Source organism: Mobula hypostoma, chromosome 27 (assembly GCF_963921235.1).
Source record: "Mobula hypostoma chromosome 27, sMobHyp1.1, whole genome shotgun sequence".
In the NCBI taxonomy this organism is placed as follows: domain Eukaryota; kingdom Metazoa; phylum Chordata; class Chondrichthyes; order Myliobatiformes; family Myliobatidae; genus Mobula; species Mobula hypostoma.
This window is the reverse complement of record NC_086123.1, coordinates 20,222,074-20,236,490: the sequence shown is the minus strand read 5'-3', so window position 1 is coordinate 20,236,490 and position 14,417 is coordinate 20,222,074. Positions and strand designations below refer to the sequence as shown.

Genomic DNA, 14,417 nt, shown 5'->3' with positions numbered 1-14,417 from the left:
CAGTAATATTTTACGAGGCCGAGTTGCGAGCGCGATATCAACCCGGCGCGGATGGAGAGTGCGCACGGGAGCGGTCTGTCACTGGATCAAACTCGGGAACCTCCGTCCTCGAGCCCAGCGCTGATCTCACTGCACCACCAGCCAACCATAAATTGAGTAGGTAAATATTTGGCAAAAAGAGTCGGTAAATATTTGGTGGATAGAATACAATAAGAAATGGGTGTGTAATCTGAATAAGTCTCCATTATTGTATTCAAATTATCTTGTGTGTGTGAAAAAAACAATATCCTAACTGTTTGTCATTCCTACATGCTATGGGCTTGCAGGGACACACTGAAATCATGATGGCGGCATCCATTATGAAAGACCCTCCCCATCTGACGCGTGCCCTCTTCTCATTACTACCATCAGGGAGCAGTTCTGGGAGACCGAAAGACCCACACCCAATGTTTGAGGAACAGTGTCTTCCCCTCTGCTGTCAGATTTCTGAATGGTCCAGGAACTCATGAACACTACCTTGCTATTTGTCTTTTCTAGTTATTATTGTAATTTGTAGTCATTACTGTACTGCTGCCACAAAACAAGTTTCACAACTTATGTCAGTGACAATAAACCAGATTCCGATTCTGTCAAAACCAACATTATTCCACCCTTCACCGTGAAAGAAAACACTTCATTTTTTCCCCTCTACTAAAGTGGATGACCTTCAATTTGTCCTTATTTTCTGCCATGTGCTCATCTGTGTCCATTCTCCCAGCTTCCCTCTGCCTCCTTGCATTCTCTTCACAGTCAATCTAGTTTTATGTCATTAGCAAACCTGGATATACGGTATCACACTCAATCCTATCATTGAAGTCATTCATAAGCAGTGTAAGCTGGCTGGTGGTGTAGTGGAATCTGCACCGGGCTTCAAGGGGAGTGTCACCCCCCCACCCCCCCAGGTTCGAATCCGGCCGCCGCCTTGCACGCTTTCCATCCGTGCTGGCAACCCTCCCTTTCTCCAGTCGAGCTAGCAGCTCGGCTTGTAAATGCAACAGACAAATGCTAACAGCAAGGTTGCTGCCCAGTGCACCACAAAGTGCGAGGAAGAACAGAAATAAAGAGTGTAAGTAGCTCCAACCTTCTGGCACCCCACTGGTTACAGCCCAATTTATTCCTATTCTAAGCCATTTTTGTTGATTTAACTAGTGTTCAATCTAGTCTTATATATTGCTGTCAATATCACACTTAAAGCAAGATATATTACATTGTTCTTTTATTATTAATTGCTATTCTTAATTTCATAGTCTTAATCACTGTATCGGTAAAAGCAATCATAGTACTCAGAGCCCCAAACAGTCCTTCCAGGTGAGGCAGCTCTTCACCTGCGAACCTGCTGGGGTCGTCTATCGTGGCTGGTGCCCCTGTTGCAGCCTCCTCTACATTGGTGAGGCACATCGCAAAATGGGGGAGCACTTCGTCACTCACCTCCACCACAAGCGGGACATTCCAGTGGCCAAACATTTCAACTTCCATTCCCATTTCCCGTTCCGATGTGTCAATCCAAGGCCTCCTCTTGTGCCGAGACAAAGCCACCGTCAGGGTGGAGGAGCAACACTTGTATTCCATCTGGTACCCTCCAACCTGATGGTATGAATATCGATTTCTCCTTCCGGTGAACAAATTCTTTCCACCCCCCTCCCACTTCACTTCTTCTCACCTGCCTATTACTTCCCCCTGGGTTTTCTCCTCCTTCCCTTTCTCCTAATGTCCACTCTTCTCCCCTATCAGATTCCTTCTTCTCCAGCCCTTGACCTTTCCTGCCCACCTGGCTTCACCTATCACCTTCCAGCCAGCCTCTTCCACCCCCACCCCATCTTTTTGTTCTGGCATCTTCCCCCCCCCCTTCCTTCTCAGTCCCGAAGAAGGGTCTCAGCCCAAACGTTGACTGTTTACTTTTTTCCATAGGGTTACCTCCAGCATCTTGTGTGTTTTGCTTTAGTGAAAATAAGTTGCCAGGTGACAGTCTGGTACCGAAACCCAAAACATCTGAAAATCAGAAAATGTTGGAAACATTCTGCAGTTCAGGCAGTATCTGTGGAAGGAGAAACGGGTAGGTTTCCCTGGATGCTGCCTCCAAAGTTGAGCACTTGCAGCAAAAGTTGTTTTTACTTTGGATAAAATCGCTTGTTCGGAAAACTGACCGATTTCCCCCAGACTTAACAGAGGGGAGGGGTGTCAGATGAAAGGTTTAAAGGGATCGATTACAATTTGAGCTGTTGCTGACAGCTCAGTGAGGAACGAAGTAATGCAATCACATGATAAATAGTTCCGTTCAGTGGGAAGTACTTAAGACCACAGTCGTTCGACGGATTTGAAGTCTCTTTTAACCCGACACGGAACAATGAAAAACTGCTGCGCCGTAGTTTGTGATGCAGTTCTGGAATATGATACTCCCAGGGTCGTACTTATCAACAACAGGACCGTTGGAGTCTTGAACAGGCTGGTTCAATTAATAATCCTCGCCTACGTTATCGGGTGAGCTCATATTGAAACGCATTCGGACTTTTCAGTCGCATAACCTGTTAAAAGTGTTTGTAACAATGAACATAATGTGATTTTCTAATGATAGAATAATAACTATCATTTACGAAATCCCTATGGACTTCGGCCGTCGATCCACATTTATGAAGAGCGCCTCCGGATTTCGGTGAAACTTTTAATGAAACGGTTTTAAAAAATCGCCTCATGTAGTTTTGGTGGGTTGTCAGCTGGAACAATTTTTACCTCTGAGATGGTTGTGAGTTCCCGTTGCGGATTTTAGAATATATTTTTGTTCATTTATGAATGCTCCTTTTGATAGCATTTCTTGTCCATCTCTAAATGTAGTAGAAAAGGCGGTGGTGACGACTGGTGGGGCTGGACAGCGGTGAGTTTACTTTCTCCGCGTTGTTGCATAGGGAATTCCAGGATTTTGACCTGCTATAAGAAGGAATGAATCTATGTATATTTACAAAACAGTTCAGTGTGTCACTTGGATGAGATCTTAGAGGCACTGGTGGAGTAAAATTCTGGCAACACACATCAAAGTTGCTGGTGAACGCAGCAGGCCAGGCAGCATCTCTAGGAAGAGGTACAGTCGACGTTTCAGGCCGACACCCTTCGTCGGGAATAACAGAGCTAGTAAGAGATAAGAAAGTGGGAGGGGGGAGGAGGACATTCTAAATGATAGGGGAAGCGAGTCTGAATCAAAATGTGGTCGAAAAGTTGAAGAGCCGAAGAAATTACAGATGGGGAGCAGTGAGAGATGGTTTCACTGAACTCCCGTCGAAGAGAAGATTTTCACTTCTTCAGTGTAGGCATCAGTGGTAAATAAATAGGGGCAGCATAGTAGCGTAGTGGTTAGCACAATGCTACTACAGTGCCAACAACATGGGTTCAATTGCCACCGCTGACTATAAGGAGTTTGTACATTCTCCCTGTGACTGCTTAGGTTTCTTCTGGGTGCCCTGGTTTCTTCCCACAGTCCAAGGATGTACAGATGAGTTAGTGGTTAGTTGGTCACATGGGTGTAATTGGGAGTCATGGGCTTGTTGAGCCAGAAGCTCTTGTTACTGTGATGTATCTCTAATTTTTTTTAAAAAAAGTACCTGCTGCGTTCACCAGCAACTTTGATGTGTGTCGCTTGATTTTCCAGCATCTGCAGATTTCCTCGTGTTTGCGAGTAAAATTCTGACCGGTTGTGGGGTTGTGGCATATTTTAATTCAATAATTTACCTACCTGCCTATATTGTGGTTTATGCATTTCACAATATTAAACCCTTCACCTAGCTTTTTTAGTGCTGCATGTTGCTTCAGAATAGCCTGTTGCAATGTACTGTATTCTAGGATGAAATAAAATTGTTTGCTCACTTTGTATTTATTACTATTAACATGAAATGCAACGCACAGCGAGTTCAAAACAACAGAAAGTTTCAATGACAGAATTATTGATGGGGTAGAATGAAGATGGGGATGTAAAAGAAGTGATAGGTTTAGATTTCTGATAGCTGTGTGGGAAGAAACTGTTTTTGTGTGGTCCTCCAGGCTTTCAAGCTCCCAGGGGGTAGGAGAGACAGGAGGGAATGGCCAGAGTGCCGGGCATCCTTGACCATACTGCCTTCCTGGTACCATGCACCCTGATGACTGACTGAAGGGAAGGAGGTGATAAGTCCGTAACGCACAATTTTCTGCAGGTTCTGTCAGGCCAGAGCAGAGCAGTTGCAACCCATCAGGATGATTCCTGTTGTGCATCTGTGGAACTTCAAGAGAATCCTCGTGGACCAGCTGAATTCTCTCAGATACCTAAGAAATTGTACATGCTGGTGCACTATCTTGGTTACCACATCAGCGTGGAGAGACCATGGGAGATTGCTGGTGAAATAGATGCTTAGGAAATAAAAGCTGTGACTACCAGCAACATTAAAGAGGACCAGGTTGTGTTCACTCCCCCCACACTGACCCCCTGAACTTCCTTAGGTCAACAGCCAACTCTTCCTCTTGCCAGCATGAATGACCAAGGTGTTGTGATCACTTTCGCAACAACTTGTGAGAGGGGGAGGGGAGGGTACTTTCCTGTACTCCGTCTCTTTACTGTTAATAATTGGCATACAACCGTGGAGCCATCACCAAACCTGAAGGTCAAGTTGGCACTGTATCTGGCCACTCAGACATGGGAGTAGAGCAGTGGACTGAACACACAAGCCTATGGGGCAGGGTCGGGATAGATGAAATGTTACAACCAATTAAAACCGATTGAGGTTTGCCAGTCAACATCTGGAAGCCAGTGGTAGACCCTCCTCCAACCCCACTCCCAGCTAAGGTCCAAGGGTTTAAGAGATGACCTTATTAGGTATTAGGTATTAGGATGTTGATACTGAGCTTCCATCAATGAATATCAGCCTGACATCCGAACAGACACCAAAATGTTAGTGTACAAAGCAGTGGTAATCCCAACGCTCCTGTATGCATCAGAAACCTGGACAACATACCGACGACATGAAAAGTTCCATCAATGCTGTCTTCGAAACATCTTAAATATCAGCTGGGAAGATAGAAGAACCAATGTCAGCGTGCCAAATGAAGCAAAAACAATAAGCATTGAAGCCTGCGTCGTCAAGAACCAACTAAGGTGGAGCGGTCATGTTGTGTGGATGAAAAACGAACGTCTGCCGAAACAAATCTTCTACTCTCAGCTTAAAGAAGGCAAACGTAAGAGAGGTGGACAACAGAAGAGATTCAAAGACATCTTAAAAGCCAACATGAAGAAATGTAACATCGACATCAACAATTGGGAAACCAATGCCAGGGACAGGAAACTCTGGCAAGCCATCATTGGAGAAGGAACAGCAACTTCCGAAGCCAACAGGTGTGCAGAATTAGAAGAAAAGAGAAGAAAATGGAAAGAGAGGCAGCAACAACCAAAGCCCGATCTGCCATCTGGAACTACCTGTCCTGAATGCAGAAGAACTTTCAAAGCCAAGACTGGACTCATAAGCCACTTGAGAGCCCATAAGTAGATCAACAGAATGAAGACCATCATCCTCGACCTCGAGGGATAGCCACGATGATGATCAGCCTGACATATGTATTTTTATTGTCAAAGTGATCCAGATCCGATGGTGTCCTCTATAGATCTTTTCTATCTTGTATGCAAGTTGCAGGCGGTGTAGATTGTCTGGGAGGTTGTTGCTGATGTGGGCCATTATCAGTCTCTCAAAGCACTTTGTGAAGAAGTTCAGAAGAAGGGTCTCGACCCAAAATGTCAACTGTTTATTTACTTCCATAGATACTGTTCGACCTGTTGAGTTCCTCCATCATTTTGTGTGTGTTGATTTGGATTTCCAGCATCTGCAGAAGTTAGAAAGCACTTCATTCTGTTTGATGTTAGAGCTTCAGGTTAGTATTCCTTGAGACAGGACACATTACTTTCCTTGTGGACTAAAATGATGGCCGTAGTCATCCAGCATCTGCGTTTGTCTATGTGCTGCCTCTCTATTCTAGATTTAACTCGGAGCTGATGGCTGAAGAATACATCTCACAGAGCTCTGAACACATCATCAGTGACGTAACCTGGGATGATCGGGTGTTCTGGATCTTTCACCCTCACCCAAGCAACCCAGCTGTGAATCAAGCCATGAATTGCCTTCAAGATGCACGTGCTGCAGACCCCCATGGATTTGTTCAGTTCATCCAGGGCCATCTTGAGGCTTTCTCTGCTGCCTCCGTGTACCAGCAAAGCCCAGTGAGCTGAGGGCTCTGTGTGAAGGGACTGTCCAGTGGAGCCCCGGCAGCCCACTTCAATGGGCACGCACCTTGCCTTCTACCCCTGCTTCCAGCAGCTGCTGACCAGCTCCTCGTATACAGTTATTGTGTAACTTTAAAAATTGTGTTATTTCTCTAAGTCCAACAGGAATGAGAAAGGAGGATCAGAGTTAATGAAAATAAGGGTGGAAAGAGGAATAGGATGCAGAGAAACCAGGCCAACATCTGCTAGAGAGTGGAGACAGGGTGTAATGGTAGGTCTGGTGAATAGCTTGCTGAGTTAATCCATGCTGCCAGTGAAGACCACTAACTAGCCTAATGGGACTTGCCATGGAGCCGGCTAGGCAATGTCTCTTCCATTTTAGCTCCGAGACAGAGTAAAATAGGTGATCTGGGAAATCAGTGCAAAGTGCTGTGTACTTCCTCCCCTGTTGCTGATGAAGGATGGAAGGATTGCAACTTGTCTTCCACAGGATCTATAGGACAACAACCTTGTTTGCAGGTAATAATGTTTTAAAAATTATGAAGTTTATGTAACTTAAGTTGCTCCCCCCCCCCAGAAACAAATATGCCTACTGTATATTATTGCTATTAAGAAAAGGCAATATTTTTCACTATCTTAATGGTCTTGTCCACAAACACAATTCAGGTATTCAAGCTCGCACGTGGCCAAGTGGTTAAGGCATTGGACTAGCGACCTGAGGGTCGTGAGTTCAAGCCCCAGCCGAGGCAGTGTGTTGTGTCCTTGAGCAAGGCACTTAATCACACATTGCTCTGCGATGACACTGGTGCCAAGCTGTATGGGTCCTAATGCCCTTCCCTTGGACAACATTGATGTCATGGAGAGGGGAGATTTGCAGCATGGGCAACTGCTGGTCTTCCATACAACCTTGCCCAGGCCTGCGCCCCGGAGAGAGAAGACTTTCCAGGCGCAGATCCATGGTCTCGCAAGACTAACGGATGCCTACAGTTAATGTGGGATCTAAATGTCTTATAATTTATTCATAACTTAAGGATCTTGTTGCTGGCAAGTTATGGTGATGCATCCAAATGGTAATCATGGATACTAACAGATAATTCAAGGCAGTTAAAATCTTGTCACCAAGAGTAATAAACCAAAGGGCTTGGAATGTTTTAGTAAGTAGCATTGATTGACAGCAAAAGTTGATAAAGTATAGATTGAATATAAATTAGTAAGAAACGTAAGTGTAAGAAATTCTGCTACAATGTATAAAGCATGATGTAGATTTGGGACGCATGGAAAACAGCAACAGGAGAAATTATAATGGGGAAATAAATGAAATATTGAGAAATTAAACAATTATTTGGATTCTGTCTTGTCACTGGCGATAATAAAATAAAATAACTGGGCCCAGAACACACATATTCTTACGACTCAAACATATTTTATTTACTTGTGCACAGGGAGAACAGCATGGCTCCCATCACCCACACTGCTCTGAATCCAGGGTAGAAAACTGTATACAGAATTAGCTTATCAGTTATGGATATTGACCATTTGGTAAATTGTATATGTTTGAGTTTGTTACTTGCAAGATCAATTGCCATTCACAGGAGAGATGTTAAAACTGAACAGGAACTACAAACTGACAACCGATGATACTTTGAAGTTAGTAAAGCAATTGTCCCTTAGTTGTTGGGTGTGTTTAATATCCTTTCATTATTTCTATCTCATCTGTTTCGGGCACCCTTACTGTGTAAAAGGGAAGCTGTGTTCTTCTAGGTTGATTACACACTGCCACAATCATTCTCACCTACCTTGTCTGCAGTAAGCAAGGTTGGCTCCAGCCATCTCAATTCAAAGGTCTCACTTGACTACAACTTCTCCAGGCTATCCTTGCCTGGACATTGTCTTTAATCCTTGCCTTACCACAACTTTCAAACTCCCTCCTCTTTGTCCTGTAGAGGACAATATAAATCTTACTTAATTTCAACAGTGCTGAGTTTCTGAAACTCAGGGACTGTTGGCTGTTGATTTCAGAGACATATGTACGATACTCCTGTCTAATAATGGCACAAGTACTATCTCTCTTAGGCAACAGGAAGTCCAGCTCTGGTTGATTTTGAAGGGTCACAGTGCAGATTGCCAGCATCTTGGCAATAATGTCATTGATAGCCTAACTTGTATCATGTAGCACTGAGGGTGTATCATTAGCCAATTTCTCTAGCAGCACCGAGCCCCCATTAATGCTGTCACAAACCAGTCTGATAGGTTCCCAGAACAGGAACACTACAATCCAGAAGCACTCGGTTTCCATAGTCTTTCGAAGGTAGCTCCACACAGCAGGATGTAGAGAGGGAGGAGGCAGCTAGTACATCTATGGTACCACGTAGGCCAGATGACAACAACCCCTCCATGGCTTTGGTTCAGGTCATAGATCCCATTTTAGGAGTATTCCTAGCCACTAGTGATAGGCTTATCAGCCACATACCCATTACGTAACAGTAACGGATTTGGAAGTTATCGCTTGTATAGATAGTGCACATACTGTTACCAAATCTAGTCCAGTCCCATGATGAAGCATACTTCACCCTTATCTCTATGTAGCAGCTTCAGAACAGGGGAGGTTTTGCAATCATTGTCCGTTTGTCTGTCATTTGATACTATCTGTTGTGTATTTAATATTTCAGTACAATTCAAGTAATATTGTAAAGCATTCTTGGTTGTTTAAATAATTCATTACGGGTTATATGTAAAAATAAGTGAATTGTGTACGTAATGATGCTACCACGTCTTGCTTAAAGTAAAAAAGAAAGTACATAAGTTTTCCTGGGCTCCCATCTTTTTGCTTTCATTTAGCTTAATATTTTGGAGTTACAAAACAGAATACTATCCCTTAAAACAAACTTGTCATGATTCAGGGGTACAGCCCACATTGGCAAGTCTCTTTCCAAATGTATGGACAATCTCTGGAGCACATCCATGCTGACTGGTTAGTATGCGACGCATATCGATAACTAAGGCGAAGAAAAGTGTTAGGAGTGTTAGTGTTGTGAGATACTTCTACATTTAGCCAGGTTACCCAAAAATTATGATGCATAGTGATTACTTATGGTGGCAAACAGCACAAATCAAGAGTTTAGTCCATCAGTCCTTATCATCAATGTTCTTCTGGCCATTTGTTCCCTGGTCTGCTGGCTTAATTTACAAGGTGTTCCTCGGACCTTTAAATAGGATATGTGGTCAGCATCACTTGGAATGGACCTTCACAGCAGGCAGTTCCAGGCAGTTCTTTTGTCAGTAGGCTCTCACCAGCACCCAATCTCCCGGCTGGAAGTTGTGACACACTGCAGCCAGCATGATCTTCCAGCTTTAGGTAACTGTTGACGGAAACCTTTAAGAACTTATATTAGATCTATACAATAACGCAACATGCTTTCACTCATAATATGGATGCCCATTTGGCTAATTAAAAAGGGAGGGGTGACTAGCAAGCGCATGGGGACATCCCAAAACTGTCTGATGTGGAGGTAGGCCTGTTTCACAGCCTGGAGCGCAGCGCCAGCCACCTTTGCTCAGTCGCATTGCACAGTTCAGATAACCTGCATTTCTGGGCCTCGTTCTGTCTTTCAGCTGCCCTGTAAGATTGAGGGTAGTAAGGACACGTGAAATGATGTTTACCCTACCAGACCTTTGTCAACTCCTATATAACTTGTAAAGCAAAGACCATCATCACTTGAGAATTTGTCAGGGATCACAAACCTAGGAATAAGTTCTCATGATAAAAAAAATTAGCTACAGTCGCAGCATCATTTCTTTAAGTTGGATAAACTTATACTCATGGAGACAACAAGCAAAATAGCAAGTACGTAATCACAACCCATACATTTAGGTAACTGCATGAAGTCGGTTTCACGACGTACAAAAGGCCTGTGGGAGAGCACAGTAGCAGCAGGTACCAGCAATGTCTCTGGCAAATCAAAGGTTGCTGCTACTTTTCCTGCTATGGTCGAGAATCTCTCATTTTATTGGTTTAGAGATACAGTGCGGAACAGACCCTACGGCCCTTTGAACCACGCCACCCAGCAACCCACCGATTTAACCCCAGCCTAACCACAGGACAATTTACAATGACCAATTAACCCACGAAGCGGTACGTCTTTAGACTGTGGGAGGAAACCGGAGCACCCGGAAGAAACCCACACACGCACGGGAGCAAATGTACAAACCTGTTTTCTGATTATGCCCATCATCCTTTATAGTCTCGCACATAGTGTGCTTTAGTCCATAAAGCTCTTTCAGCCTCTGAAACATCACGCTGTAATTGTGCTAGTTCGTCAAAAGAACTTGAAAAACTTTGGCAGCCTGCCTGATCACACTGCAGTGCTACGTGGCCGTAAGGATCTGCTGTTGCTTCCTTAGCAAAGGAGTCTGCTCGTTTGTTCCCACTTGTCCAGGGGTTCCTGATCTTTTTATGCCATGGACTCCTACCATTAACTGAGGGGTCCACGATCCCCAGGCTGGGAACCTTTGCTCTGTCATCCGTCCTGTTAGTATGAGCCACATAATTTATAACAGCAAAAGCAGCAAATAATTGGAAAGCAGGAAAAGGTTCATAGTTAGTTCACTATATTTTATTGGAGTTCTGAAGAGGTGAGAAACCCAAGTAGTTTCCATAATTGTCCACTGGCATAACGAGGTTGGCTGTCTACAAACAAAAGCATACCCCTCGTGGATATCCCCATCCCCTATCGTGTCCACCATCCGATCTCCATGTTTGGTGATGTGAATCAAAGGACTATAAAATCATACATTTAGAACATCATTATCTAAAATATAGCTACCTAAAATTTAAGATATATCAATGTCACTATGACTAGTGATGAAATGTCTGTAAGCTAATTGCCAAGCTTGGCAAACACCGCAACATCAAATATATCTACTGTGTTCAAAACAAAAATATTACCAGTCACAGGTGGTTACGTGAGCCATACGTGTATAAAGCAGGTAATGTTAAAGTTTACAGTGAAATTTTAAACAGAAGTTAATCAAGTTCAAGTTCAAATTAAGTGTCATTTAACCATACGTAAATACCCATGAATACAGCCATATGTTATTCTGGTGCCAAGATACAAAACACAGTACCAACAGTCATACACATCACAAGACACATATAAGACAGCAGTGAAATACGGTCACACAAAAAAATATAGTCCAGGACCCTGAGTTCATGAATGTTGCAACAGTCTGCATTTGAATACAATATGGCTTGTCCTTTGCCAAGTTAACACTGGGGAGGCAGCACTGAATCCAGTTTGAACACCAAACCACATTGCCTCTGGTGGGGCATACCAACTCCGATGCCTCGCTCCTGGGTGACTGTAATCAGGCGACACTGTGGTTTGAGGCTTAGTTCTCATTACAATTGAGGCCACGCAGCCTCCCACCATCTACCAATAGACCAGTGAATATGTCTTGCAGCATTCCACATTAATAATGTCCAACAGGGTCTTGTGATCACAAGAAAATTGACTAAGATGATCACTCGCTGTTGGACTGGTCACTGCCTTCACACACTGATTCTTCCGACACCTCTCTGGTGCAGGCAGCAGCATGATCCGCACCAAGTCCAGCTCCTTCGTTCCCTCTGCCAACAAGCAGCACAGTGATGGGGTAGACCTGTAGTACTGTAAGTTCTTAATGTCTAGCAGGGCCTTGCAATTGTAAAAAATGTTTTAAAAAGATACTAACACCTTTGGCTGGCCCATTAGAAGCTGTTACGTCCAAGCACGCTGCCATTTTATCAGGAGTGTAAAATGGTAATGATTAGTTAATATTTGGTTACTGTCAATTTATTTAAATATAAAACAAAGCTGTAAATTAAAATAATATTATGGGACAGCTTTCGCAATACTCTTAAAGCAAAGTACAATATTGCCCAGAGGCTAGAGTGGAGGAGCCAGGAATTATCATACAAGTATTGTCCCTATTCCCCTCAACAGTTTTAACCCCTTCATGTTGGAATTTCTTTGGACAATATTGTAAAATAGTCATAATTTTGCTTAACTCTTCTCATCTCACACAAGTAACAGTACTGTATATGTTTTCCTTTAACCTAGATTGCAACTTATTTACAATAACATTTATTAAGGTAGGTACCCCTACTTCTAGAGTTAATCCAGAATACTTTTGAACACATTTACATATGCATTCCACATTTCATTAATACCATTGTCTTCTGTCCGACACTTTTTTATGCCAATCTACTGTGCGAGGGAAACATTTTCTTAGAGTTCCGACTAGATCAGTTCAAGATACATTTGAATCATTTTCATTCATCCCCTCTGCACCCCTTCGCCTCCTGTCTCCTGTAATGCTATTGGCAGGGCACCGGCTGGTGCTGAACTCACCGAGCACTCAGGAGGCGCCATTTGGCACGAGCCTTGTTGAAACCGTGCCTGGGGAGGGTAAGGGCTCAGCACCTAGTTCATCCTCAGACTCTGGGTGCCAACTGTTTCTTGTCTAATACAGAGGTAGACACTGTTATCCTTTGCCTGTTCTTTCTGTGTCATTTTCTTCTTTAACTTTTGCTCACATTCTCTGCTTTTTTTACAGAATTAATCTTAACAATTTTTGCATTTCACATCTACCTTGAACAATCACAGGCCACCCTACATTCTTCTCACATTTTCCTTTCTCTAACAACACGTCTGCAGACACTCACTTAGTCCATTCCGTCAATACAGTATATTTCTCAAACTATTTAATGCTTTCTGGTCCAAAATGTACAAACATACATGATACCGGAGTCTGTTAAAGGTCCGGGCAGGGGATTTTTACGCTGCCACTTATGCATACAAAATCAAGGTGCAAACACAGACGCACACAGACAAACACAATTTGGAATTCCTTCTTTTTAAAAGCCACACCCTTACCAAATGTTCCTGTGCTCCCTCTGGAACTTGATTCAGACCAGGACTCTCTGCGGGGGATATGACCTGGCTCAGGCAGCCTTGTGCAGGATATGGCCCAGACCACTGCAACTCTGTGCAGGACACAACCTGGACCACAGCGACCTCGTGCGGGACATGGCCCAGACCACAGCAACTTAATACGGGCCACGACCCGACCACAGCTGCAGTTTTCCTATGTTGGCGACTGACTAAGGTGCTGGTGTACCTTGATGACTCCACGATAGGAAATATGTATCCCAACAGCAGGCTCAGACCCTCACCCAAACATGAGCAGCCTAGGATCTAGGATCGATTGGCTACAGCAGCTGAATTACTTTCCCCCTTATAATGAAGCCAAGTGTTAGTCATCTTCATGGAACCTCCAAATAACTGTCATCCCCAATATTAAAATAAAACAACTAAAACAGCTGGGCCCAGAACACATGCACTCTTATGACTTAAACATACTTACTTGTGCACAAGGAGACCAGCATGGCCCCTGTCACCCACACTGTTCTGAATCCAGGAGAGAAAACTGCTATTTTTATTGGCTTATCATTTACGGGTATTGACCATTTGGTAAATTGTATACGTTTGAATTCGTTACTTGCAAAATCAATTGCCATTCACAGTACAGGTGTTAAAAATGAATTGAAACTACAAGCTGACAACCGATGACACTTTGAAGTTAGTAAAGGAATTGTCCCTTTGTTCGGTGTAATTCTCATCCTTACATTATTTCTATCTCATCTGTTTCTGGCACCTTTTACTGTGTAAAGGGAAGCTATGTTCTTCTAGGTTGATTTCACACTGTCACAGTCATTCTCACTTACCTCGATGCTGTCAGAGGATGTTATCACAATTCTGAGATTTATGTGATTATTGGTGTGGACTGTAGTTTATATTGGTCTCCTTCAATTTTCTGTGTTTTCCTTCTAGTTGCCAATTGGTGAGTTGGGGGTTAGGGGTTTGTGGGTGACATGTTAATTTTTGTGCAAGGGAGGAACTAGGGATTTGGAGTCTGATGTTCTTGTTGGTGTTTTTTTTCCATGGGGGGATTTGTTAGTTTTCTGTGTGCCAGAGAGGGGCTTGGGGGTTTGATGTCCTGCTGGGTGATATGTTAATTTTTGTGTGAAGGAGGGATTGGGGACCTGCAGTCTGACATTCATGTTGGTGTTTCCGTGAGGGGCATTTGTTAGTTTTTTGTGTGCCAGAGAGGG

The 14,417-nt window shown here is 43.6% G+C and overlaps 1 protein-coding gene across 8 annotated transcripts in view; it reads left to right on the top strand.

Moving 5' to 3' along the window:
- Positions 1–1,923: 1,923 nt before the first annotated feature.
- Positions 1,924–14,417, top strand: part of p2rx4a (purinergic receptor P2X, ligand-gated ion channel, 4a) — an 88,897-nt gene continuing 76,403 nt past the window's right edge. For all 8 annotated transcript variants that reach the window (XM_063034445.1, XM_063034441.1, XM_063034444.1 and 5 more), the window contains exon 1: positions 1,924–2,517. In XM_063034445.1, the coding sequence (XP_062890515.1) occupies positions 2,384–2,517 (134 nt within the window). In that variant the 5' untranslated portion in view covers positions 1,924–2,383. The remainder of the gene's footprint in view (positions 2,518–14,417) is intronic.